This window comes from Microcebus murinus, chromosome 11 (genome assembly GCF_040939455.1).
Source record: "Microcebus murinus isolate Inina chromosome 11, M.murinus_Inina_mat1.0, whole genome shotgun sequence".
NCBI classification, from domain to species: Eukaryota; Metazoa; Chordata; class Mammalia; order Primates; family Cheirogaleidae; genus Microcebus; species Microcebus murinus.
In genome coordinates, this window is record NC_134114.1 from 54977588 (window position 1) to 55004140 (window position 26553).

At 38.1% G+C, this 26553-nt stretch overlaps 1 protein-coding gene across 3 annotated transcripts in view; it reads left to right on the plus strand.

The window, feature by feature from the left end:
- The window catches only part of IQGAP2 (IQ motif containing GTPase activating protein 2), a 275611-nt gene that overhangs the window by 229866 nt on the left and 19192 nt on the right, over window positions 1–26553 (plus strand). For all 3 annotated transcript variants that reach the window (XM_012738346.2, XM_012738345.2, XM_076008132.1), the window contains 9 exons: window positions 6789–6929; window positions 9969–10132; window positions 12524–12748; window positions 13962–14102; window positions 14472–14556; window positions 14985–15217; window positions 17607–17739; window positions 22383–22485; window positions 23149–23290. In XM_012738346.2, coding sequence (XP_012593800.1) covers window positions 6789–6929; window positions 9969–10132; window positions 12524–12748; window positions 13962–14102; window positions 14472–14556; window positions 14985–15217; window positions 17607–17739; window positions 22383–22485; window positions 23149–23290 — 1367 coding nt within the window. The remainder of the gene's footprint in view (window positions 1–6788; window positions 6930–9968; window positions 10133–12523; window positions 12749–13961; window positions 14103–14471; window positions 14557–14984; window positions 15218–17606; window positions 17740–22382; window positions 22486–23148; window positions 23291–26553) is intronic.

The following is a 26553-nucleotide window of genomic DNA, read 5'->3' on the forward strand; positions in this document are numbered from 1 at the left end:
ATGGCAGGTTTCCGGATATTTACAAATGTTTGTTTTTTAATGGCGTTTATTACTAATTAATAGCATTGGAAAACATAGTTAATTTTTCAGCTTATATTTTCAAATGCCAAATGTGAATACAACATTTATTAGAAGTTAAACTAATTAATATTAAATATGAAGTCTTTATTCTTATTGATAGAAGCATTTTTAGTTTGATGGTTAGAATAGAGCAGTTGAAGCTTTATTTATAGTAGTGGGAAAGTGAGAAACAACCTAAACACCAAAGCAATAATGTTTTTAAAGAGTATTTAAGGACAGGGGGAAAGGTTTGCAATATAATGGTGGAGAAAATGGGACCTGAAGCGGTATGATTTATTTTAGGAAAGAAATTAAGGCCAGAAGAAAAAAAAACAAAGTGATTTTTCTTTGAGTGATAGAAAATAAGTTTATCTTCTGTACCCCTCCCCCTCTTTTTTAACAATGAGTATGTATTTAGCGAGGAAAAGATTTTAGAGAGAATTGGTTTGGTTCTTATAGAGTAACTCTGCTCTCTCTAGTAAACTTAAAATCTTTTACAATTCTTTTAAAATCAGCATTCCTCCTAAAAACCTCAAAATCCCTGGTTTAATAAAGTGACTAATACAAGTTTTATGTGAAAAGAATGGTTTAGAAAAAGAAGACAAAGCAACTGAGAGGGTTGTTAGAGGCATAGGAAGGCAGAAAAAGTATAGACTCAACACTAGATGGAAGGAAAACTTAAATAGAAACTAAAGGTAATCTTTAAGTGCTAAAATTCCTATTCATAAATGTGATGTATCATGTAAAAGCTCAGATTTGCAAGCCAGTATTACCCAAAATCCAGGATTGAGATTTATTTTACTACTTAAGTATATACTTCACTGCTTATGTTAGTATGTGACCTTGGGCATGTTTCTTAATCTCTGTGAGCCTGTTTTCTTCTTTGGAAAATGTTCTAGGCAATTACATTTTTAATCTTTACAGCAACTCAGTAAGATTGTTATTATTAAGCTCATCTTATAATTAGACAGTTGAGGCTGGGAGAGGTTAACCTGTACAAGTTCACAAAGCTAATCACACGTTACAGATACCCGTATCTTTATGACTTTGAAGCCCAAGCCCTTTGTACTAGGCCGCACCTTCTACAAAAGTGTGTTACCTGCCTGTGGATTCCCCATTATCAGGGGAAGGGGAAAGGTAGTGGAGAAAGGGCAACTTTGAGATGTGGAAAGATCATGAACAAGGTAAATACCGTTGCTCTTTCAAACCAGTACTCTTCAAATGTTCAATATATTTCTTAAGAACAGGGAAAATTAAGTTTCGATGAATAAAAAGTATCTGCCTCTGTTTGTAACCCCTATCTGGGTTGGCTCTGATCCCTCTCACAAGCTTCCCAAAGCAAACTTCCATTCACACAAGAGCAGTCCTGAGCAAGTTGGAATCCCATGGGAGCTAGGAAGAAGGGCTCACCCTCTGACATGCGCAGCTCTGCGCTCCAGCGGACAGGCGCTGTTCCGTCTGCGAAGCCACTGCGTCTGCCCCTTCCAGCTCCTGCGCTCGGCGTCTTACTCTGCAGCTTCCCTTCCTCAGTCAGTCCCCCTATCCTGTCTATACCAGCTCTCTGCTGCTAGAGCAGAGGAATTGAGTTCTGCCCCAGAGCTCATCACCCCACCCTCCCCTCCTCCTCTCTTCCCCTCCTCTCCCCTCCCCTCCTCTCCCCTGCATTTCTCAAAAACCATTACCTGCAGATGAAGCCTGGAACAAAATCAGAGTCTCCACTTGTCCAGATCGGTGTCCATTGAAAATAGTTGGGAGGGGGAGGGGGTGTTATATGTAACCAGGTTTTTTTTTCCTACTCTATATTTAAAATCAAGGTAATAGATTTATTCCATGTATTTGAGGGAGGTTAAGCTCACCTGAGGTGAACACCTGACAATGTTTCCAAGCATGTTTTCTAAAATTCCTTGTAAATGTTTAAAGCAGCATGAAGAAAAACCTTAATTTTGTTAAACATTTAGAAGATTTCATTCTCTTCCATCTCTGATTTCCACATTGTATATGTTTTGCAGGTGATTCCATACATTGAAATATAGTTCATAATTCACATTTTTAAGGTGTACAGTTCATGGGTAGTTAAATATTCACAAGATTGTTCAGTCATCACTTCTAATTCTAGAAAATTTTCATCACCCCAAGGAGAAACTCCGAAGAAAATATTCTAAAATTGGATAGTGGTGACCGTTGTACAATCTTGTGAATATAATGAACACCACTGAATTATGCACTTTAAAAGAGTGAATTTTATAGGATGTGAATTATATTTCAGTTCAAAAAAGAAAGATATCCCATATTCATTAACAGTAACTCTCTATTCTCCCCTTATTCCCAGCTCCAGCAACCACTACTGATCTGTTTTCTTTCTTTATAGATTTGCCTGTTTTGGACATTTCATATAAGTGAAATCACATAATATGTGGCATATTGTGATTGGCTTTTTAAACTTAGGATAATGTTTTTAAGGTTCATCCATGTTGTATCATGTGTCAGTATTTCATTCCTTTTTATTGATGAATAATATTCCATTGTATAAATACACATTTTTATTCAACTGATGGGACATTTGGTTTATTTCCATGTGTTAGCTATTAGGACTACTGCTCCTAGGAACAGTTATGTACAGGTTTTTGTGTGAGCTTTTCTTTTTAGTTCTCTTGGCTATGTACCTGAGAGTAGAATTGCAGAGTCATATAGTAACTGTATGTTTAACTTTTGAGGAACTGCTAGGTTGTTTGTCTAAGTGACTGTACTATTTAACATTCCTACCAGCAAGGTACAAAGTTTCCAATTTCTACACATCCTCACCGATGCTTGTTATTGTATTATAACTATTGTATTTATTTTTTGCCAAAGATCTTGTATTTTTTATTGAAAGATCTTTTCCCTTCAATAATGAACATTTTACATTGAAACTTTATACAACCGAAATCTCAAAGTAATATTAAAATCACACTAACATATTTTCATTAAGTCTACTTAATTTTTATTGTTGGTAAAAATATTGCAAGACACTTTAATGTTTCTGCTTTAACTTAAGCAAACTAAACGTCACAAGAAGAGACAATACATACTATACATTTGCAGATAACTAGCTAACATGATAATAGTAATAATGTTTGTGTAAAAAACAATTGCACTTGAAAAATTAAAAAAGTAAACAAAAAAACTCTAGTTTTATATATAAGTCTAAGAACAGAGGTTAATCATCTATAACCTTGCCAGGAGAAATGTATGTTGGTTGAAATTTTTTTAAAAAGTTTGTGTACGAAGTGATATCTTGTACTTTTGATTTGCATTCCTTTAACAACGAATAATATTGAACATCTCTTCATGTACTTATTAGTCATTGGTATATGTCTTCTTTGGGGAAATGTTTATTCAAATACTTTGCCCATTTTTTAATTGGATTATGTGTCTTTCTACTTTTGAGTTATAAACATTCTTTATATATTCTGGATGCAAGCCTCTTGTATCTGACATAGGATTTGGAAATATTTTCTCTCATTCTGTGAGTTGTCATTTAATTTTCTTGATAATATCCTTTGAATCACAAGAGGTTTTAAGTTTGATGAAGTCTAATTTACCTATTTTTTTCTTTCATCATTTATGCTTTTGTTGTCATATCTGAGAAATCATTGCCTAATCCAAGGTCATAAAGATTTATGCCTAGATTTTCTTTCAAGAGTTTTATAGTTTTAGCTCCTACATTGAGTTCTTTGATCTCTTTTGAATTAATTTTTGTTTATAGGTAGGGGTCTGACTTCTTTCTTTTGAATATAGATATCCAGTAGTCCAAGCATCATTTGTTAAAAAGACTATTTTTTCCCCATTGACTTGTCTTAGTGCCTGCATAACATCTTTAAAGCAAATGAGTACAGCTTTGGAGAACACATATCACAAGAGCCAAATTCACCTGCAAGCTATATTTCCTTCATTTGTTTAGCATTCTCTGTTCCTTTGTTTTTTCATGAAGAAAGAGTAGATGCCGGGCACCATGGCTCACTCCTGTAATCCTAGCACTCTGGGAGGCCGAGGTGGGCAGATTGCTCAAGGTAAGGAGTACGAAACCAGCCTGAGCAAGAGCGAGACCCCGTCTCTACTAAAAATAAAAAGAAATTAATTGGCCAACTAAAAATATATAGACAAAATGAGCCAGGCATGGTGGCACATGCCTGTAGTCCCAGCTACTTGGGAGGCTGAGGTAGGAGGATCACTTGAGCCCAGGAATTTGAGGTTGCTATGAGCCAGGCTGATGCCATGGCACTCTAGCCGGGGCAACAAAAGTGAGACTCTGTCTCAAAAAAAAAAAAGAAAGAGTAGAAAATTAATACAGGAATATCTTGGAGATATTATGAATTCAGTTCCAGGCCACTGCAATAAAACAAATCACACAAATTTTTTGGCTTCCCGGTACATATAAAAGTTATGTTTATACTTTACTATAGTCTATTAAATGTACAGTATCATTATATCTAAAAATACATACCTTAATTTAAAAATATTTTATTGCTAAAAAATGCTAATGATCATCTGAGCCTTCAGCAAGTCATAATCTTTTTGCTGGTGGAGGGTCTTGCCTTGATGTTGACGGCTGCTGACTGAGCAGGGTGTGTTGGTTGCTGAAGGTTGGGGTGGCTGTGGGACTTTCTTAAAATAATGGTGAAGTTTTGTTACATCAATTGACTTTCCTTCACCAAAGATTTCTCTGTAGCATGTGATACGGTCTGATAACGTTTTACCCACAGTAGAACTTTCAAAACTGAAGTCAGTCCTCTCAAACCCCGCCCACTGCTTTATCTACTAAGTGTATGTAATACTCTAAATCTCTTGTTGTCATTTCAACAAAGTTCACAGCATCTTCACCCAGGGGTAGACTCCATCTTAAGAAACCACTTTCTTAGCTCATTCATAGGAAGCAACTTACTGTTCAGGTTTTATCATGAGATGTCAGCAATTCAGTCACATCTCCACTTCTGGCTCTCCTGCTATTTCCACCTCATCTGTAGTTACTTCCTCCACTGGAGTCTTGAAACCCCTCAAAGTTATCCATGAAAGTTTGAATCAACTTCTTCCAAACTGCTGTTAATTTTGATATTTTGACCACCTCCCATGAATCACAAGTGAGCATCTAGAATGGTGAACCCTTTCTAGGAGGTTCTCAATTGACTTTGCTCAGATCCATCAGAGGAATCACTATCTATGGCAGCGATAGCTGTATAAAATGTATTTCTTAAATAGTAAGAGTTGAAATTACTTCTTGATCCATGGGCTGCAGAATGGATCTTGTGTTAGCAGGCATGAAAACAACATGAAAATCTTTGTACATCTCCATCGGAGCTCTTAGGTGACCAGGTTCATTGTCAGTGAGCAATATTCTGAAACGAGTCTTTTTTCCTGAGCAGTAGGTGTCAATAGTGAGCTTAAAATATTCAGTAAACCATTCTGTAAACAGAAGAGCTGACATCCAGGCTTTGTTCCATTTATAGAGCACAAGCAGAGTAGATTTAACATAATTCTTAAGGGACCTAGGATTTTTCAGAATGATAAGTGAGCACTGGCTTAGTCACCAGCTGTATTAGCCCCTAACAAGAGAGCCTCTTTTTTGAAGTTTTGAAGCCCAGGAATTGACTTCTCTCTAGCAAGGAAAGTCCTAGGTGGCTGTTTATCTTTCAATAAAGGCTCTGCGTTGAAAATCTGTTTAGTGTGGCCACTTTCATCAGTGATCTTAGCTAGATCTTCTGGATAACTTGCTGGATAACTTCTCCATCAGCACTTGCTACTTTACCTTGCACTTTTTTGTTATGGAGATGGCTTCTTAAACCTCTTGAACCAACCTCTGCTAGCTTCTGACTTTTCTTCTGCGTCTTCCTTACCTCTCTCAGCCTTCATAGGACTAGAGAGAGTTAGGGCCTTGCTCTGGATTAGGGTTCAGCTTAAGGGAATGTTGTGGCTGGTTTGATCTTCTATCCAGACCTCTGAAATTTTTTCCACATCAGCAATAAGGCTGTTTCACTTTCTTGTCATTCATGAGTTCACTAGAGTAGCACTTTTGATTTCCTTCAAGAACTTTTTCTTTGCATTCACAACCTGGCTGTTTGATGGCACAAGAGGTTTACCTTTAGGCCTGTCTTGGCTTTCAACATGCCTCCCCCACTAAGCTTAATCATTTCTAGATTTTAACTGAAAGTGAGAGTTGCACAACTCTTCCTTTGACTTTAACACTGAGAGGCCATTGTAGGGTTATTAATTGGCCTAATTTCAATAATGTTGTGTCTCAGGGAAGAGGGAGGCCAAAGGAGAGATGGCACGGCCAGTTGGTGGAGCAGTCGGGTCATACACAATGCTTATAGATTAACTTCACTGCCTTATATAGGTGCAGTTCTTGGTGCACCAAAACAATTACAGTAATAACATCAAAGACCACAGACCACTCTAATAGATAATTTAAAAGTTTGAAATATTGCAAGAATTACCAAAATGAGACAGAGAGACAAAAAGTGAGTACATTCTGTTGGAAAAATGGTGCTGGTAGACTTGCTTGACACAGAGTTGCCACAAACCTTCAATTTGTTTTTTTTTTTTTTTAAATATAATGCCTGCATTGCATTTAAGCAATGTGCAATAAAATGAGGTGTGCCTATATTTCCAATTATGTGTGTTTCAGGATGAAGGGAGGAGGTAAAGAGTGCCAAAATTTTAAAAATAGTCATTTCATAAATTTTTTTTTACAGGATGTAATCTCACACAGAACTAAGCTGGATAAGAAAAAAGGAGAAGTATTGAACACGATTGACAAGCATGGAATAAAAAGTTTAAGTAAGGAGAGGAGAAAAACACTAGAAACTTACCAGCAGCTATTTTACCTTTTACAGGTGAGAACAATTTGTCTTTTACTATGAATTTGGGATGAATACTATGTTCCATGTTTGTCGCTTACAGGGGATCTATCCCGGTGCCTTGGCTATAAATAGCTTACATGCTTTGAGCACCTACTAAGTACCAAGTGCACTATCCTAAGTGCTTAACATACATTATTTCATCTAATTCTTAGTATAGCCCTGGGAACCATGAGAGAATAAGTACAGTTATTCCCATATTACAGATGAGAAAACTGAGGCACAGCCAGTAAATGGTAAAACAGGGATTTTAGAACCTAGGCAGTTTAACATCAGACCCCATGCTCTTCGTGATTGTATTATGCTACAGTTCTGTACAGAAACAGTGTAAATCTAATAACATAAACAGATGCTGTCATCCATGAAAAAATGAAAGTAAGTATATGTGAAAACGGATCTTTGCCAGAACCAGCCTACACTTCTTTGAAGGAAAGAGCCAGAGGGTTGAGAGTAGGAATTATGTCTTTTTTATTTTATTATTTTCATGAGTTATTATGATCTAAATGAACAGTAATTTCCCATTGCTTCCAGAGTGCTGGTAAGAACTAAGAAGTTTAGCTGGTTAGGGCTGGACTTTGACAGACCAGTTACTGTTTTGTTTGACCACTGATGCAGCCCATCTGCCCTTGTCACACACACAATTAGTCACAGAGGAAACTGCGTGGTACTGATAGATATAAACCAGCCTCCCCTTCAGCAGGAAAACTTCCAAAAGGTGTGCATCAGTAGCTCTTCCTTGTGAGAGCCAGGTGTCCCTGAGTGCGGGATTGCTGTTTGTGGTGATCTTTCAAGACCTGGTAATGCCTGAATTTTGTTTGAGGATGTCACTGACATTAGATGTATAGAGAGCACATTATATAAACCAGGCATCCTCAAACTACGGCCCGTGGGCCACATGCAGGTGTTTTTGCCTGTTTGTTTTTTTACTTCAAAATAAGATATGTGCAGTGTGCATAGGAATTTGTTCATAGTTTTTTAAAAAAAAAAAACTATAGTCTGGCCCTCCAATGGTCTGAGGGACAGTGAACTGGCCCCCTGTTTAAAAAGTTTGAAAACCCCTGACATAAACCATAAATAAGAGGTGTGGTTAACCCCATTGAGAGAAAATAGGTTACTATGGGTAGAGTTGAAAATTCTCTACTTGGAATAACAGTTTAGAGAACATCATCTTCAAACTATGTAGGTGCCACAGTTAGTAATGCCATGGCAGCATGGAAGGGGAAATGTATAATAGTAGTACTTAGAATTGTCTATCAAATCTACTGCTTAACACCAGCAACCTTTTCAGAAAGAAATGGGGCTCACTTTAAGCAGGGAAGGTTTTTGTTCTGTGTAATTTAGACCAATATTCAACCACCAGTTAGAAATTTAATTTTAGGTACTTTTCATTTTTTATATCCATGCAATTCCAAGCATATGAAGATTCTGTAGGATTTAGTTTTCAAAATTTGACAGAATTTGTCATAAGAAAAGTCACAGTCTAGTCATTGGCCTAAGACTTGTATTATTTGTAAGACCTTATTGTATAAGTGGAGCTCATTCGTGGAAAGGAGAAAAAGCACAGGACCATGTGTAGAATAATTCCACTAAACCTTATCCCCCAAACAGTCCAACACTGGTAATCATAGGGCATGACCATTCAGTTATAGCAAGTGAAATGTCTGTTGAAATCGTGTATTCTTCTCCTCTTCTTCCCTCTCCTTTTGAGACGTTAGCCCAAAATCAAGAAGAAATTATGGAAAGGCAAGTGACCTGGATTTCTCTTCAATTACACCTTAGCAAGAATTCTTAGCCAAAGCAGCAGGTCAGCCAGTGTAGGTTTTGCTTTTGGTTTGTCTCTTCAGTGTAAGCCTAAATTTAAAGTTTTTAGGTCACCTGAAGAGGAATAATGAGTAGCCTTATTTCCTCATCTCCAGAGTTAGTTTCATTTCTCATAATTCCCGTATGTTTAGTTCATGTTAGAAAAGAATCACTACAGGACTATCAAGAAAAAGTCCTGAGCTGCTGATACATAAAATTTCAGCCAGTTGTTATGAGCTTGAAAGTAAACCAAGTAGTAAAGTAAACCAGAATTTGGATTTTCTCAAAAGCTTTAAAACCAAACTGCTTTAATATATTGGATGAACACTGGTTCTCGAATATGGAAACATTTTCTTCTCCAGTCAGAAGGAAGATAAAGATGAGGAACATTACATTTCTCATGTAAATACTTTCTTCTGTAACCTAACTACTATTTTTTCTCCTTTAACCACTACCTGGTTGGTGTAGCTGCTAGAGAAAAACCACATTTCCATGAAGGCTGGTGCTAGATCTCCTGGAATCTGTCCTCAGCTGAGCCCTTAGGGCTCCATGTCACTTTTTTTTTTTTTTTTTTAATTCCCGGAGATCTTTTAAGCTCTTTGTTGTTGTTGTTGTATTGGTCATGGTCTTCTGGCCAGTCCCTCGTCAGCTATCCTGACTTTCACTCCTCTCTTCAGCCTCCCTACCTTACCCTCCCTTCTCCTTATAGGACGTCGTGGCCGTCTCACTGTCTCCACATGTCAATATATATCCTTTCTTCTTTCTCATCTGAGAAGGTGGCATGTGTTTCCTTCCATTCATCCATCAGTCCTCCTAGGTCAGTCTGTGCAGCTGGGCCCTCAGTCCATTCTTGCCAGTCTCTTTGGACCCCAGATTCTGTTAACCACCCCCATCTTCTGCATCTCTACAATATTAATGCGTGTCTCAAAAGGGTTAACAGTGAAAAGTCTATATAATATAATCATATATGTTAAATATAGAGTGTGCAACATTTAAATCCTGTCATAACTTTCTAATATAGCTTCCTATAGCATAGTATTAGTAATATTAGCTGATACCTTTTAAAGTCTTATGTGCCAGGTCCTCATTTATATGCTTTTAATGGCATATTAAGTCATTGAAGAGCAGAGAATCAGATACTACTTTCCACTTGAATGATATATTAACTATCGTTTTGTGGGGATTTCTTTTGTTTTCTTCTCTGTTTCCTTTTAGACCAACCCTTTATACTTGGCGAAGCTGATTTTCCAGATGCCACAGAACAAGTCAACAAAATTTATGGATACCGTCATTTTCACACTATACAATTATGCTTCTAATCAGCGAGAGGAATATCTACTCCTCAAGCTTTTTAAAACTGCTCTGGAGGAAGAAATACAGTATGTATATAAATATGTATATAAAAGTACCAATGAATAGATCCTTTTAGTGATTAGCTATCTATGATTTACTAAAATTATTTTTAAGTTATAAGTTATACGTACATATTAAAATATATCAAATTTCTTGAGAAATTTCTGTCATTAGGGCTATATTCAGGTACAGTTTTCTCTCACAAGTGATACCTTGTCAAGTGTTGAATTAACTTGAGATTTTGCATGTCTGCAACAACTGAAAACCAAAAGTTTATTGAAAGTCGGTGAGAAAATTTAACTTAAAATTCTCTAATAAAGCCATTAATGGGTGGGATTGGAGGGAGGGATCTCTGCCTAAATACTCTTCCCTTCTTACTCAAACTTAAGCTACTTTTGCTAATTTATTTTGTGACTCAGTTATGTAAAAATTATGTAGATAGCTATACTGAATGGGCAAAAAAATGCATTAGAAATGTCCTTAGCCAAGAGGGACCTTAACTGCTCTCTTGACTTTTTGAAACCTAAAGTTATACTAGTTCTTATTGGCTTCTGAAACATATGAGCCAGGCACCTTTGCTATCAGGGTGTCTATAAGCCAGCGTGAGCAATGGTTTGTGAGAAATCGTAATACTATGCAGTGGAGTGTGGTAAGTACTACAGAGGGGCACATACGATGTATCATGTTATAGGGATGAGAAGAAAGGCTCCAGCTAGGTTGACTGATAGATTCTATGAACGAGAAGGTGCTTGGCCTAAAACTTTGAGGAATAGCTACAATTTTTATGAGAAGAGATAGAGAATGGAAATAAGGCACAAAGGTGATAGAAACAGCATGTGCACAGGTGCAAGAAAGAAAGTAGGTATGTCTGGCCAAGGTGTGACTTAATTAGTAACTACCAGGAGATGAAGCTAGAGAGGTAGGCAGGGGCCAGATCATGGGAGACACTGAGTGAAGGCCCAGCCATTAAGGCTATGTTTACTTTCAGAGGAGCTGTGAAAGGCTTTTTGAGTAGGATGTTGACATGACCATGTAGATTTTTTAGAATATTGATCTGCTAGTCCTGGATGAACAATATGCATTGAGGCTGTTCAGGTCAGAGAGATGGGGGAGTCAGAAAGTAAAAAAAAAAAAAAAAAAAAACCAAAAAACTGGATATTTAACATACTGAGCTACAGGTGTAGAACATGTGGGTGAAAACATGTAACAGAAATTGGAAATTCCAGACTGACCCTCAGGAAAGAGACGTGAATTTGAGATTGAGATCAGAGGATAGGTCCCGAAGGGATGGAAGCTGAGGCTGTGCCTGGGAGTGAGTGAGGTCTTGGAGAGAACATGGCCGGACTTTGGTGTTACTGGTTTTTTGACCATTAATCCACCCCATCTGCCCAATAAACAGGTACAATTAGTCAAAAAGTGAAAATGGAATTTAAAAGTGGGAAAAAGAGTCAGCAAAGAAAATAAAAAGGAACTGAGCAGGTAAGGTAAGAACCAGCGTGCAACGCTGTCAGGCCCTACAGGGAAAGGAGGTGGAAAAGGGAGAGAGAGAGTGGCCAGAGGGAGGAGGGCAAGAGGTTGCACAGGGATGAAAGGGGAGAGGTTGTGGGAGTCGGCAATCAGAAGTCAATAAGGGCTCTCTCAGCCACCAGATGTGGCTAGAAGGTGCATTGTAATGACTTTGAGTGGGATTTGAAGAAGTGGAGATAGTTCATTCAATCAAGAGAGATAATTTTGAAAGTTGGTGGTAACTAGAGGGGGTTGCCACTGGTCCACTGTCTCCCAGTGTTGTTAGTCTTGATCCATTTTCAGGTTATCACTGCTTTCTAGATTGAAATTGAAACTGAGACCTTATTTTTAGATCCTTAAATTGCTCAAATCAAAAACACACCTTACAAATGATTGCTTCCTTTTTTTTTTTTTTTTTTTTTTTTGGAGACAGAGTCTCACTCTGTTGCCTGGGCTAGAGTGCTATGACATCAGCCTAACTCACAGCAACCTCAGACTTCTGGGCTCAAGTGATCCTTCTGCCTCAGCCTCCCAAGTAGCTGGGACTACAGGCATGCGCCACCATGCCCGGCTAATTTTTTCTATATATTTTTAGTTGGCCAATTAATTTCTTTCTATTTTTAGTAGAGATGGGGTCTCGCTCTTGCTCAGGCTGGTTTCGAACTCCTGACCTTGAGCGATCCTCCCGCCTAGGCCTCCCAGAGTGCTAGGATTACAGGTATGAGCCACCATGCCCGGCTTGATTGCTTTGTTTGAAAGCACACCAACTTTGATCTTCATAGAGAAAAAAGTACCTCCACAAAGCCCTGCCTTGCCAAAGAGTATACATTGTTTAAAACCTTATCTGTGGAAGCAAACCATCCATTTTGTTTTGAATTGGTTTTTTGATTTTTTGTTATTGTTGTTTTTAGATTGAAGGTGGACCAGGTACAGGACATAGTTACAGGTAACCCTACTGTAATCAAGATGGTTGTCAGCTTCAACAGAGGTGCCCGGGGACAGAACACCCTGCGCCAGCTCCTGGCCCCCGTGGTGAAAGAGATCATCGATGACAATTCCCTGATGATCAACACGAGCCCTGTAGAGGTGTACAAGGCTTGGGTGAACCAGCTAGAAACACAGACAGGAGAGGCCAGGTAAGAGTCAGGAAGGTGTCGGGTTTTGATCATGTTTTATGATTATTGTTACATGTGCATTTGTATCTACTATTAAACTCTGTCTTTGAGCAAAAAAAAAAAATGTACTGTACAAAGTCAGTTTTCAACCCAATATTTTACCTCTCTTTAACGTATCCATGCAGATCACACTCTTAGATTCTTGGTCATCTGGATACTAAATGGCATTTTAGATTTCAGAGCTAGTTGATCCCAGTGCTACAACTTATGTAATTCTCTCCCTTGTTTATTCTTTGTATGTTTCTAAGCCCAGACCTGGAGATGGTTCATGCTCAGTCTTCACCTGATAATATGTCTTTTACGTTACCAAATGATTAACTTTAATGTGTAAAGATTAACAATCCAGGGATCTTATTCTGGATGGTTATTTATAGATCCAAGCAATCCTAGCTTTTTATTTCCTGTAAAGGATGTCTTGTGAAATACTACATGTACACAGAATTGTGTGAGTGGTTGTCACACTTTCTAATAGGAAAAGTCAAAACATTTAGCTTTAGGGGATTTATTAAATAAATATTTGTATAGCACATGATGGAATAAATATTTGGAATAGTGGTTTAGATATGTATGTATTGGAACAAAAAATGTTCATGATCTATTTTTCAGTTGCAGTTAGGTATATGATAACCCATTTTTCTGTTAAAAAATCAGTCATGTATATACACACAAACACAGGATCTGTGTGGGATGTCTTTATGCACAAACTGCATTACACCCATGAATATGTGAGGCCCATGTACACATATGCATAGATAGAGGAAGACTTGGAAAGTTATTTACTAAGGTATGAAAATTGGTTGTCTCTGCATTGGTATTTTTGTTGTTGTTGTTTGCTCCTATGTGATTTTTTTCTGTAATGATCATATTGCTTTTTATAATTAAAAAAAAAAATGAAAAGAAAGTAAGCTAGCTGTGTCCACATTACCTGGGTCTGCCTATTATTTTGCCAGAAGAGCCTAGAGGGCGGTCCTGGAGTCCTGCCTGCTCCAGTAGTGGCAGAAGGCACCCCCTGCACATGAAAAGCTTCCCTTCCCTTAGCCAACATTTTGTTATTAGAGTCACTGGGCAAAGTCAGATTCACTATACAGAGCTTGACTGTAGAACCAACTTGGCAGGAGTATTGATGCTTGTACCCAAGCCTCCAATTAATTTAAAGCCCCTGTTGTATTTTCAGCAAGCTGCCTTATGATGTGACCACAGAACAAGCTCTCACATACCCAGAAGTGAAAAATAAACTGGAGGCCTCCATCGAGAACCTGAGAACAGTCACCGACAAAGTCCTGAATTCTATCGTTTCTTCCCTGGATCAACTGCCGTAAGTGGCATTTGTAGCAACTTTTAACATTCTCTGCTGAAAGTTCTTGGAATGCCATGTAAAATAAGCCCCCTGTAGTGAAAACAGGAGTTATCCCTCATATTGTGTTTTACCATTTGTGAAGACTGCGTACATTTACCTTTTAAATTCATAACTGCTCTCTACAGAGGGAACAGTATTTCTGTCCTAGCCACAAACACGGCTCGGTTATTATCATCAGTGCAAGTCCTGTGATTCCATTACCATCTCATTTGATGTTTAATTTTTAGGGTAACTGCTCAGCTTTAGTTGATTGGAACAGGCACTGTGTGTTTTTTTCTCACTTAGCCTTTTTCCATTATTTTCTTTTGTCATCTGTTTTGTATGTAGTTATGGATTGAGGTATATAGCCAAAGTACTGAAGAATTCGATCCATGAGAAATTCCCCGATGCAACAGAAGATGAGCTATTAAAGGTAGATTTTCAAGGGTACTCTCACCATAGCTTCTCTTGGGGGTATGAACCAAAATTACTGACATACTGTTTTGTAAGACTTTTCCCCCATGGCTGGCTGTTTATAATGAGCTACAGGTCTTCTATTTCTAATGCCCCTTCAAGATTGTTGGTTAAGCTGAGGTCAATTTGGCGATCTCAGACATTATTGAATTCTTTGTATTAGAGCATTTTGGGGGAAATACACGTATTTTTCACCGAACATAATTTTGTAAATTACTTTATTAGTGATGTGTGATTATATTCACTGCCTTTACTTCTTGTTAGGATTCACATCAGAAAATTATCTACTTTCTCTTAAAAAATATAAATAATATATAATTTTAAAATAACTGGAAACTCTTGAGTTTTCCCTCTTAAAAATGGTCTTTTTCTTCTGCATCGCTCCAGATTGTGGGAAACCTGCTGTACTATCGGTATATGAACCCAGCCATCGTAGCTCCCGATGGCTTTGATATCATTGACATGACGGCCGGAGGCCAGATAAACTCTGACCAAAGGAGAAACTTAGGATCCGTGGCCAAGGTTCTTCAGCACGCAGCCTCCAACAAGCTGTTTGAAGGAGAAAATGAGCATCTCTCATCTATGAATGATTATTTATCAAAGACATATGAAGAATTCAGGTGAGAGGAGCCCTTAGTTTCAGAGAAACATGCAAGAATGGTGGGCAAGGGTAGCCTGTGTTTTGTGCCCAGAGCTGGAGGGAAGACAGGAACCCCAGGTGGCCACATGCATTTCTTCTCCCCGTTGCCACTGGGGGGAAAGGGCAGGTAGGTGGGAGAATAGGCAGGGCTGCTTCTGCCTGGTGTCTCCATCCCACCCCACCCCCAGCCCTCCTGTCATGCTGAGTCCTTCATGTCTGGCTCCTGCTACTAACACAGTGGGGTACTTACTCTTCCTGGTATGCCACACACTAGGAGTACTTAGAATTTAAAAATCAAAATAGCTGATTCTGCTTTGTTAAACTTCAGAAGAGGGTGATGATTTTTAAGTTTTCTAATCAGTAAGAACTTGCCTCACCTGAATCAAATGCAGCCGGCCTTGACAATGGGTTGGAACTGCTTGGGTCCACCGACATGGATTTTTTTTCAACTAAACACAGATGGAAAATATGTAGATTCATGGGATGCAAAACCCATGTATAGAGAGGGCTGACTTCATATAAACAGGTTCTATAAGGTCAACTATGGGACTTGGGTATGTGCAGATTTGGGTATACTTGGGTGTGGGGGTCCTGGAACCCCAACCCCCCATGTATACCAAGGGACAACTATCATAGGAAAAGGGAGTATTTGATTTTGAAAGGTTGGGAAAACCCAAATTTTATATTTGTTGATTGTGTGTGAATTTGTTCTATTCTGAAGCCTTTCTTAGTTGTACACGTCAGATTTAATTCTGTTGACTTTGTGTTTCCAAATTATATCACTAATCATTCCACATGGACAAGAAAGGTATGAGTCCAGTAGTAAGATTCCCTCATCCTGAAGCTCTCTGAGGAAATTTTCTTCTTGGCATTTGTCCTCTCTGCCATTTCATCAGTAGGTCCTAGAAGTGTAGCATGAATTTGGCCTCTTTTGGTCCTCACTTGGAAAATTATTTCCCATTCTTCACTTTTCCTCTGGGTTAGTGACTTAACTAGCAACAAAGGTAGTTCATGATCATTCATCTCTCTTTAGAATTCATGGCCTTTTGTGAAAAAAATATTCTCCAAAAAAGAAGCCTCCCTTCACCTCCTCTTAAATTCATCCTCTCTTTTCCACTCATATTTACTCATTATGGTCCTCAGAAACCCATGAAATATCATTGCCAAAGCACAGAAAGCCAGACGTAGTGGCTCACACCTGCAATCCTAGCACTCTGGGATGCCAAGGCGAAAGGATTGCTTGAGGTCAGGAGTTTGAGACCAGCCTGAGCAAAAGCAAGATCCCAGCTCCACTGAAAATAGAAAAAATTAACCAGAGGAGGTGGCATGCACCTGTAGTTGCAGCTATTTGGGAGGCTGAGGCAGGAGGATTGCCTGAGCCTAGGAGTTTGAGGTTGCAGTGAGGTATGATGATGCCACTATACTCTACCCAAGGGTGAGAGAGGACTCTGTCAAAAAAAAGGAAGGAAGGAAGGGAGAGAGGGAGGGAGGCAGAGAGGGAGGAAGGGAGAGGCAAAAAAGCACAGGAAGGCTTATTGTCATGGGGAAACATGCTCCACCCCAACATGGCTGCCTACCTTGGGCTGGGAAGGCAGAGGTTGTTCTGGTACATGAGCCTCAAGTTTCCGTAGGAGAGATTCCAAGGATGATTTCAGGCATATGAGACATTTACAACTCTGTAGAATAAAATACATATTCTACCTGTGCAAAGGCTGTTTGGCCAAAAACTATGTGGGACAATTCCTAAACTGTGATCATAGCATGCTTGGCTTTTCTTGATCTGTTTATATGTGTATATCTTAAAATAGCCTTTTTAGGGTATCAGTACTGGGACATTTTTATGTATTTGAGTGTCTGGTCTTAACAGTCTTTCCAATGGTCAGCAACTATTGTCTGGACCAATTAACACTAGAGTAGATTTAACTCTCATTTTTATCAAACTGGTTACAGAAGCTCTGAAGTTAATCAGGGTGTTGTAGGCCCAGGAGCTTGTGCCAGTAGCAGATTTGATGAATTGCTTTTTGGATTGTATTCTCTATAAAGATTTGATTCTCAGATCAAGAAATTTTCTTGGCTTTTTAATTTAAACTCCAGGAGCCATTTTTGGAATAATAACACTTTTAAGATGACCTGTGCATAGTTTGATCACAGGTCCTTACCACTGTCCTCAATCCTGTGTGAAGAGCAAGGTTCAGCATCCAAATACGTGGACTCAGCCGTCATAGTCAGGAGCCAGGCTTGAAGAAGCTGTACCAAGTCCCCCCAAGGCTTGGGGTGGAAACGGACACTGGCCATCATTCAAAATTGCCATGAAGCTATTTAACTCCAAAGTTTGCCTTTATCTTAAGACTTTTTCCCCACTTTATTAGGAAATATTTCAAAGAAGCATGTGATGTCCCTGAGCCAGAAGAGAAGTTTAATATGGACAAATACACAGACTTGGTGACAGTCAGCAAACCAGTCATTTATATCTCAATTGAGGAAATCATCAGCACACATTCGGTAAGTGGGGTGGTTTGGGGGGCGGGACTGGACTTGTGGTCCAGTCTGTTGTCTTGAAAATGTGTAGTCTCTGCAAACTTACTATACACAGGTGCTAATATTCATATTCTTAACCCTAAAAATCCCTTGATTATTTATTCCCTGGCTCTCATATATTAATAATATGCCTTCTCCCAAAGAAGAAAGTTTACTTTTGACATGATCCGCGTACGAAGCCAGATTGTAAATATGGACTTTAAGCCCTGAGCGGGGGCAGGCCCTGGTGTTCTCCCACCCACCAAAGCTGTGCTGTCTAGACCCACACCCTGCCGTTCCCCTCTTTCAGGAATCCACTCAGGTTTTCCAGGGATCTTCTGGGGAAGTGAGAATGTTCTCTGTATCCTAATGTTTGCACATAGGTCACAAACGGGCTGCTCACGGAAGACAGGAAGCCACCACCCGACAGTGGCCTCCTGCAAAGAATCCCTTCCATTGTTTTAGAAGCCCCCACTTCTTGGAAGCAGGCAGTTTCCCACCCTGTGCTGTCATAACTTCTCCATCTGGTTCCCGTGTAAACATCACCATCAGCCATTAGCATATATTAAGTGCCACTGGGGGCACGGAAGCCTCAGATAGATGGCTTTTCAATCATTTAAAGTAAAAAGAGAAACTAAGCATTGAGGGGTTTTCGTTTCGGTTTTGGTTTTTAAAGGCCAACTGGAATTTATTTTCTGAAAAATCTAGGTTTTTAAAGGCTAATCTTTTCAAGAATAGTTTCAGACTTTGCTTGTGAAAGCAAGGTCCTGGGGATATGTTAGAAATGCACCCAAGACCTCCCAAATTAAAACCTGCATTCTAACAAGGTTCCAGGGGCTGCAGATGCAATTTAGCCTTCTAGATGCCTCAATCTGATTTTGGATTATACGGACAACTAGGGAGAACGCATAATACACACCTCCAGAAGGTCATGTTTCTGCCCCCATCAAACCAGATATACTAACAAGTGGCAGATTGCCTTCTTAAAATTCCAGTTTTTATTATTAAGCTCTTCTAAGAAACTAAAGCTTGAATGTGGGCTTGAGGGAAAGATTGGGTCTAGTTTTGATATCCCTTTTTTAGAGTTAGAACAGGGAACTTCTCTGACATTTGCAACAAGCTCTTGATTAAATGAATAGGCTAACCTTCTTTTCTCTATGCATAAACTCCCCAAATCCACAGTGGTGCTCAGCAATACACCATTTACAATACTAATTTTCTAATGGGCAAATAGACTGATTCATACTTGAGCAATGACCCATTTGTCTATTTTTATGGTACATTATCCCTCTCAGAAAAAATGTGCACATCTTGGCTGCACCTTTGCTTAGGGTAGTATCTACATGCAAAAAAATAAAATAAAAGTGGTGAGGAGTTCTTCTTTTATAGTAAGAGATTCTTTCCCAAGGGTAGCAGAGAGGAAAAATGTTACTGTATTAATTTAGACTACTCATCTTCAAGGAGAAACAGTCTGTTCCTTTTGTTAACAAGAATTGCAAATAGAATCCAGTCCTGGGAAACTGAGCTTGTGACTGATTTGGAATTCCTTCGTGTGTTAGGTTGGAAACAGATGTAACAAGGGGAAATTGTGTAATTACAGAGAAAGACTGTCCTGTTTACTGTCTGCCTTGTTTGTGGAGGCATCCACGTGCAGACGTAAGCACAGCAGTAGTGTGACTGACCAAGCTTGGGGCCACATGCTTGCCTCTCCCTCTCTAAGGAATATGTACAACTTCAAAATAAGCTCTTTAAGGAGACATTTTCAGGAATTTTTTTATGTTCTGTAATTATCAGAATAGGGGAAAAGCTGGCCACCTAAATCATCCATTTCCAAAGAAAGCAGCCAGATCAGCTGTCCTGTCTCTTCAGAGAACAAGAGCATAAATGTATCCCTCTTGTTTTGTTCTTTTCTCTAACTTGTTTCCCCCTAAAACACTGTATGTACCACCCTTCCAGATTCCACCATGTCTTTATATCACCTCTATTTAATGTCTTTCTTTGAATCAACTTATCTTTGTAAAAATAATGCATATTTCTTTGCTTTAAAACAAAGTACCTCTATTATAACAAAATACTAGCATGCCTTGCAAAAAACAGAAACTGTAGAGGAAAATGAATATAATGAAAATAAAATAATTGGATATAGTCCTTCCTTGCCTTAAAACTATGCATGTAAGGTGTACTCTGCCTTTGTTAAAAACCCTATTAGCAAGTGTCAGGGAAGTGTCCAGTGTTAAAGAAAATTTAGCATAGAACAGACACTCTCCCCTACATTAATCTTAAGGATTAAAATGGAAATGGAAAAGGCAGTAATCAAAGCGGTGCTGTGCTGGCATAAGGGTAGACATCAGATCGATGGGATAGAATTGAGAGTCTAGAAATAAACCCTCAAACTTATGGTAGGAACTAAGACAGTTCAATGAGAAAATAGTCTTTTCAACAAATGGTGCAGGGACAGCTAGAAATCCACATGCCAAAGCATGAAGTTGGGCTCCTTTCTCTCCCCCCATACAAAAATGAACTAAAGACAAATCATAGATCTAAATGTAAGAGCTAAAACTATAAAACTCTTGGAATAAAACATAGGAATAAATCTTTGTGACCTTGGATTAGGCAGTGGTTTCTTAGATAGGACACAAAAGACATAAGCAGCAAAAGAAAGAAATTGGACTTCATCAAAATTGAAAACTTTTGTGCTATAAACAGTGCCATCAAAAAAATAAGAAGACAATTGAGAAAATGGAGGAAATGATTGTAAATAATATATCTAAGGGTTTTATATATAGAATATACAAAGAAATCCTACAACCTAATGATAAGAAATAATCTAATTTAAAAATAGGCAACTATACATCAAAGGATATAATCAACTGAGTGAAAAGGCAGCCTATGGAATGGGAGAAAATATTCATAAATCTTATCTCGTAAAGGGTTTATATCTTACCTGTATAAAGAACTTCTACAATTCAATAACAAAACAACCCAGTTGAAAAATGAATGAAAGACTTAAATAGACATTTCTCCAAAGATGTACAAATTGTCAAAAAGCACATGAAAAGATGCTTAACATCACTAATAAGTAATAACATTACTTTATAATAACATTACGTAATAAGTAGAGAAATAAAATCAAAATCACAATGGATAGTGCCTCACATCCATTAGGATGACTGATATCAAAAAACAATAACCAGTGTTAACAAGAATGAAGAAAATGGAGCCCTTGTACACTGCTGATGGGAACATAAAATGGTGTAACTGGTATGGAAAACAGCATGACAGTTTCTCCAAAAATAATAATTACCACGTGATTCTGAATGTATACCCAAAAGAATTGAAAGCAGATTAGAAGAGATTTATGCATTCATGTTCACAGCAGCACTATTCACAATAGTTACGTGTTCATGAATAGATGAATGGATAAAATGTAGCATATCCATACAGTAGAATATTAATCAGCTTTAAAAAGGAAGGAAATTCTGATACATACTACAACATGGATGAACCCTGAGGACAGTATGCTAAGTGAAATAAGCCAGTCACAAAAAGACAAATACTGTGTGATCCCACTTATATAAAGTACCTAATAGAGTCAAATTCAGTGACAGAAAGTAGTTAGTGATTTCCAGGAGTTAGAAGGAAGGGATGATGGGGAATGACTGCTAATTGGGTACAGGGTTTCCTTTAGGGTAGTGAAATGTTCCAAGGTTAGATAGTGGTGATGGCTCCACAACTCTACCAAAACCTATTGCAACATACATTTTAAATGAGTGGACTTTATGGTATGTGAATTATATCTTACTAAAACTGTTGGAAATAAGATTGGAAATGGAAAAGGGACTATATCATGATTCAGATAGTTCAAAACAACTAAAATTATACCTCCCTTCACCAGGGATAACAGTCTCATACTTTAGAAACATTGTTAATGCAAACAAAAGCAGATGTGTTATCCTCCGTGGTTTTCCCTCCAATGCTGCTATTCTTCAACAGGTAACCAGGTTTCCTCTAAGACCTGGCAAGATACCCTAGTGGTAGTTACTCATGTTTGAGCCTTTTGGGGGTCAGGAAAGGGGGAACCATCCAGTACATCTAGGTCTCAGGCATTTCTGCCATCCTTACCCATCAAAGAGCTTTAAGACAGATTACAATAGCTAATGGTGATTTTAAATGATAGTAACTGTAGTGTTTTATTACTGCATATATTTTTCTTTGAAGGGAGATGGAAATGCACTTCCAGTTTTCTACCAGGATTAGCTGAGAGACTTCTGCCTCATTCTGGACTCTATCCCTGCAACTTTTTTTTTTTTATATAAAGGTAGAATGGAGCACAGAGGTTAGGTGATGGAAGGCTGCCCCTTGGCAGGTCTTGCAAGGTCTTGCTGGAAAAGCGTTTATGAATACCTTTCTTGCTACAATTAATTGATGTAGAGCAGGCATTCCCCTCTGAGATAAAATAAAAACTATGTCTTTGGTGGTCCCTAAGTTTACTAAATGTTAGACTTGTATTTAAGATTTAAAGGGTATCAGGAGCAAGTTATCATGAAAAACTAGAAAGGGAACTATATAAATATGGTAACAGGTGAGAATTTACTTTTACGTTTGTATGTGTTGCCTTCCACATAAAGCTCCTGTTGGAACACCAGGATGTGATTGCCCCTGAAAAAACGGACTCACTGACTGAGTTGTTGGGGTTGCTGGGAGACGTACCTACTGTGGAATCTTTTCTTGGTAAGACCTTGTGCCTTCTACTTATACCCTTGTTTTTGTTTAGTTGTTTTTGTTGGTTATTTGGTTTTTGTATTCTAGATTTAGAAAAAAATATTTGGAATTTGATACTTAAGCTTATTTAAAAGATAATAACTATACTTGCGCTTTCCCACAGCAAGAGTTCTGCAATTGATAGTGTCCTGAATTGTAACACAATTTGATATTCTTAAAGGCAAGCTCCAGATATATCCAAAAGGATTTGTCAACCTGGACTTGATATTTGATACATCCAAAAGGATTTGATACTCTTAAAGGCAAGCTCCAGATACATCCAAAAGGATTTGTCAACCTGGATCATAAAAAAAATCATTAAAGAACCAAATTTATTAGATAATGAGAAATTCCTTACTGTGTTTTCTAAGGATATCTTTTATTAACAGTTCTGTCTTTTAGTAATTTATTCATATTTGGAATGTCTGTGTCCTATGTTATTTTAATGTTTCAATCAAATATTTTTAAAAGCCACTTCAGCTATAGTAGAATGTGAGTTTTGTGAAGACCGTGATCTCCCATCCAATTACTGATCCTAACTTTCCCACAGAACCTTTGTGTCATACTACCTCATTGGTTCCATCATCACAAATGGGTGAATTAGAAGAGTAACACTGTTGTTTTTTTCTACAGGGGAAGGAGCAGTTGACCCCAATGATCCTGACAAGGAAAGTATACTAAATCAACTCTCAAAGACTGAGATTTCCCTTTTCTTAACAAGCAAATATGACATAGAGGATGGAGAAGTTATAGATGGCAGAAGCCTCATGATACAGTAAGTTGGGGTTTAATGGGCACGTGTCTCCAATTACATGTCTGAAACCATGCAAACTCAAATATGGCTAATCCCAAATAATTCATCCAAGAGTATGTGAATGTTGAAGTGCATTCTGTTTGTCCAGCAAACCAGTACACAGTCTGTCAAGCTGCAGGACTAGTACATATCTAACCAAAGGGTAAGGGACTTCTTATAATTTAGGAAGGAACTAAATATTATTATAGCGTACAAAGCCTGCCTTAGTTTTTATCAATAGTTTCCCGTGTAGTAATTTGATTCCTTTAAGAAATGAATTGGATTAACTCAGCCTATGAAAACCCTTCAGTAACTGAACGGAAATATCTATTTCAGAGTTGTCAAAAGATTAGTGACAAAATTCCTTTAACCAAATGTAATTTCTAGTATAAAATATAAAAAGGCACACCTACAATAAGACACTATGATAGCATCTGACTTACTGGCCTTCTTTCCTATTAAACTAATCCTGGATATGTTTACCAGCTTTGACTTTATTTATACCCTGCTTCCTGTCCCCAAAGACTTCAAGGGGAGCATTCACACTTTAATACTCTGTTTTTTTCATTAAGGCTTCATGGATATTCCACATCAATCCTTTACACACAGAGTAAGAAAGACAATGAGATTCATGATGTGACACCATAAATCCAGAACACCATAAATCAAAAACACATGCTCAAACAATGCAATTTTCAAGAATTACATAAACAAAAAGATGCACATCAGCACATTAGAATTGTCATGAATTGGGGCAAGGTGGAGACTGGAAGTGGGAAATGGGGACAAAAGGGAATAAGTAAATATTGAAGCAATACTTCACACGTTACTTCCAAGCCACATGTCCTGAGTTCTGAGATGGTTTTTATTTGTGATAAGAGCTTTCTGTCTGCCACTGACATGCTCCAGACACATTCATTTCCACTCAATTTTTTACAGATATTCAGTCACGTGTGAAAATTACAAAAATTCCTTGTATCGCTGTGTTGTGATATGTGCAGCTTCTGTTAGGCTTGTTTATTTGGTCCTCAGATCATCTAAGGCTCCATTCGTTCACATAGCAAATGTTTGAGTTCCTACTTGCGTCCATGCCCTGGGCTTGAGGCTGGGGACGTGGGGGTGAACAAGCCCATCACAGCATCTGCCTTCCAGGGGTTTTTGGAGTCTAATGGTGGAGAACACAGCTCAACTGTAGGACAGAGGCCAAGCTGCAGGACTAGGACATATCCCTGGCAAGGGTTCAGGGCACAGCAAGAGAGACAAGAAGGAAAGTGGTGAAGTCTGTCCCTAGGTTCCTCTCAGCAAGTGCCAGTTATAAAGATGACAGGAAATACTGAGTGTGTGGTTCCACCATGAAAATGAAATTAAGCCAAGTATCCCATGGTCTCATAAGCTTTGTCTTTAGAAGTAATAGGAAGAAATTTTTTTTAATTAGTTTTGTCTGCTATTTGAATACCATTTTCTAAATGCACTCAACTGAAATGTCAACTTTAATGAATTGGAATCGCAATTTGAGTAGTCCAAAATATCAAATAATCTGAATATCATATATATGCATACTTATTTCTTAACATGGGTCTCCTTGGTTCTGGGAATTCTTAGAACTCACATTTTAAAAACAAAACCATAAAAGTTTCAGGCATGTGGGGAAGCAACGTGTCTTAGTCTAGGAAACCTGGCACATTGGAAACTTGGCTTGCCTCACCCAGCTCAGCCCTTGTGTGGCTGTTTCCCAGGCTCAAGGGTGTGCTGGGAACAGACACTGTCTACTCCTTTAATCACCATACCACATAGAGCCAGCCAGCGGTTTTATTTTTTATTGTGGTAAAATACACATAGCATAAAAATTACCATTTAACCATTTTAAAGTGTACAATTCAGTGGCATATTCAGTACATTCACAGTGTTGTACAACCATTACCACTAATTCCAGAATATTTTTATCATCTCAAAAGTGAACCCTGTTCCCATTAAGTAGTCACTCCCTATTCCCCTCTGTTCCCCAGCAACCACTAGTCTGCATTCTGTCTCCATGAATTTGCCTATTCTAGATATTTCATATAAGTGGAATTGTATCATTTATGGCCTTTTGTGTCTAGCCTCTCTTACTCAGCATATTGTTTTCAAGGTTCATCGATGTTGTCACATTTACCAATACTTCATTTCCCTTATGGCTGAATAATATTCCATTATCTGGATATACCATATTTTCTTTATCAGCTGAACAGACATTTGGGTTATTTCCACATTTTGGCTATTAGAATAGCGCAACTACATATGTTCATGTACAAGTTTTTGTTTGAACAACTGTTTTCAGTTCTTTTGAGTATCTACCTATGAGTGCAATTGCTGGGTCATGTAGTAATTCATTGTTCGGTTTTTGGAGAACCACCAACCTCTTTTCCACAGTGGCTGTACTATTTTCTGTTCCTCCTGGCAAAGTATGAGAGTTCCAATTTCTCCACATTCTTGCCAACACTTTTATTTTTTTCATAATGGCCATCCTAGTGGGTGTGAAGTAGTATTTCACTGTGGTTTTGATTTGCAAATAACTGACTATTAACATTGAGGATATTTCCACATGCTTGTTGCCCATTTGTATATCATCTTTGCAGAAATGTCTATTCAAGACCTTTACCCATTATTAAATTGAATTGTTTGGGGTTTTTTGTTCCAGAGTTGTATTCTTTATATATTCTGCATAGCAGACTCTTATCAGATACATGACTTGCAAATATTGACATTTTTGCCACTTCTGTGGATTTTCTTTTTACTCTCATGGTGATGTCATTTTCTGCACAAAAGTTTATCTGGATGAAGTCCAGTTTATCTATTGTTGTTGTGAGATTTACTCCTATGTTTGCTTCTAAGAGTTCTATAGTTTTTGCTCTTACATTTAGGTCTATGATCCTTTTTAAGTTAATTTTTGTGTGTGGTATGAGATAGGTTTCCAACTCCATTCTTTTGCATATAGGTGTCCAATTGTCCCTGTACCATTTGTTGAAGAAGCTATTTTTTTCTCCATGGGATGGTCTAGGCACCCTTGTCCAACTGACCAGTTGACCATACATGAATGGCTTTACTTCTGGACTTTCTATTCCATTGATTTTTATGTCTACCCTTATGTTACTACCACAACATATTAATCACTGTAACTTTGTAGTAAGTTTTAAAATAGGAAAGTCCTTGAATTTTGTTCTTTTTCAAGATTGTTTTGGCTATTTGAAGCCCCTTGCAGTTATATG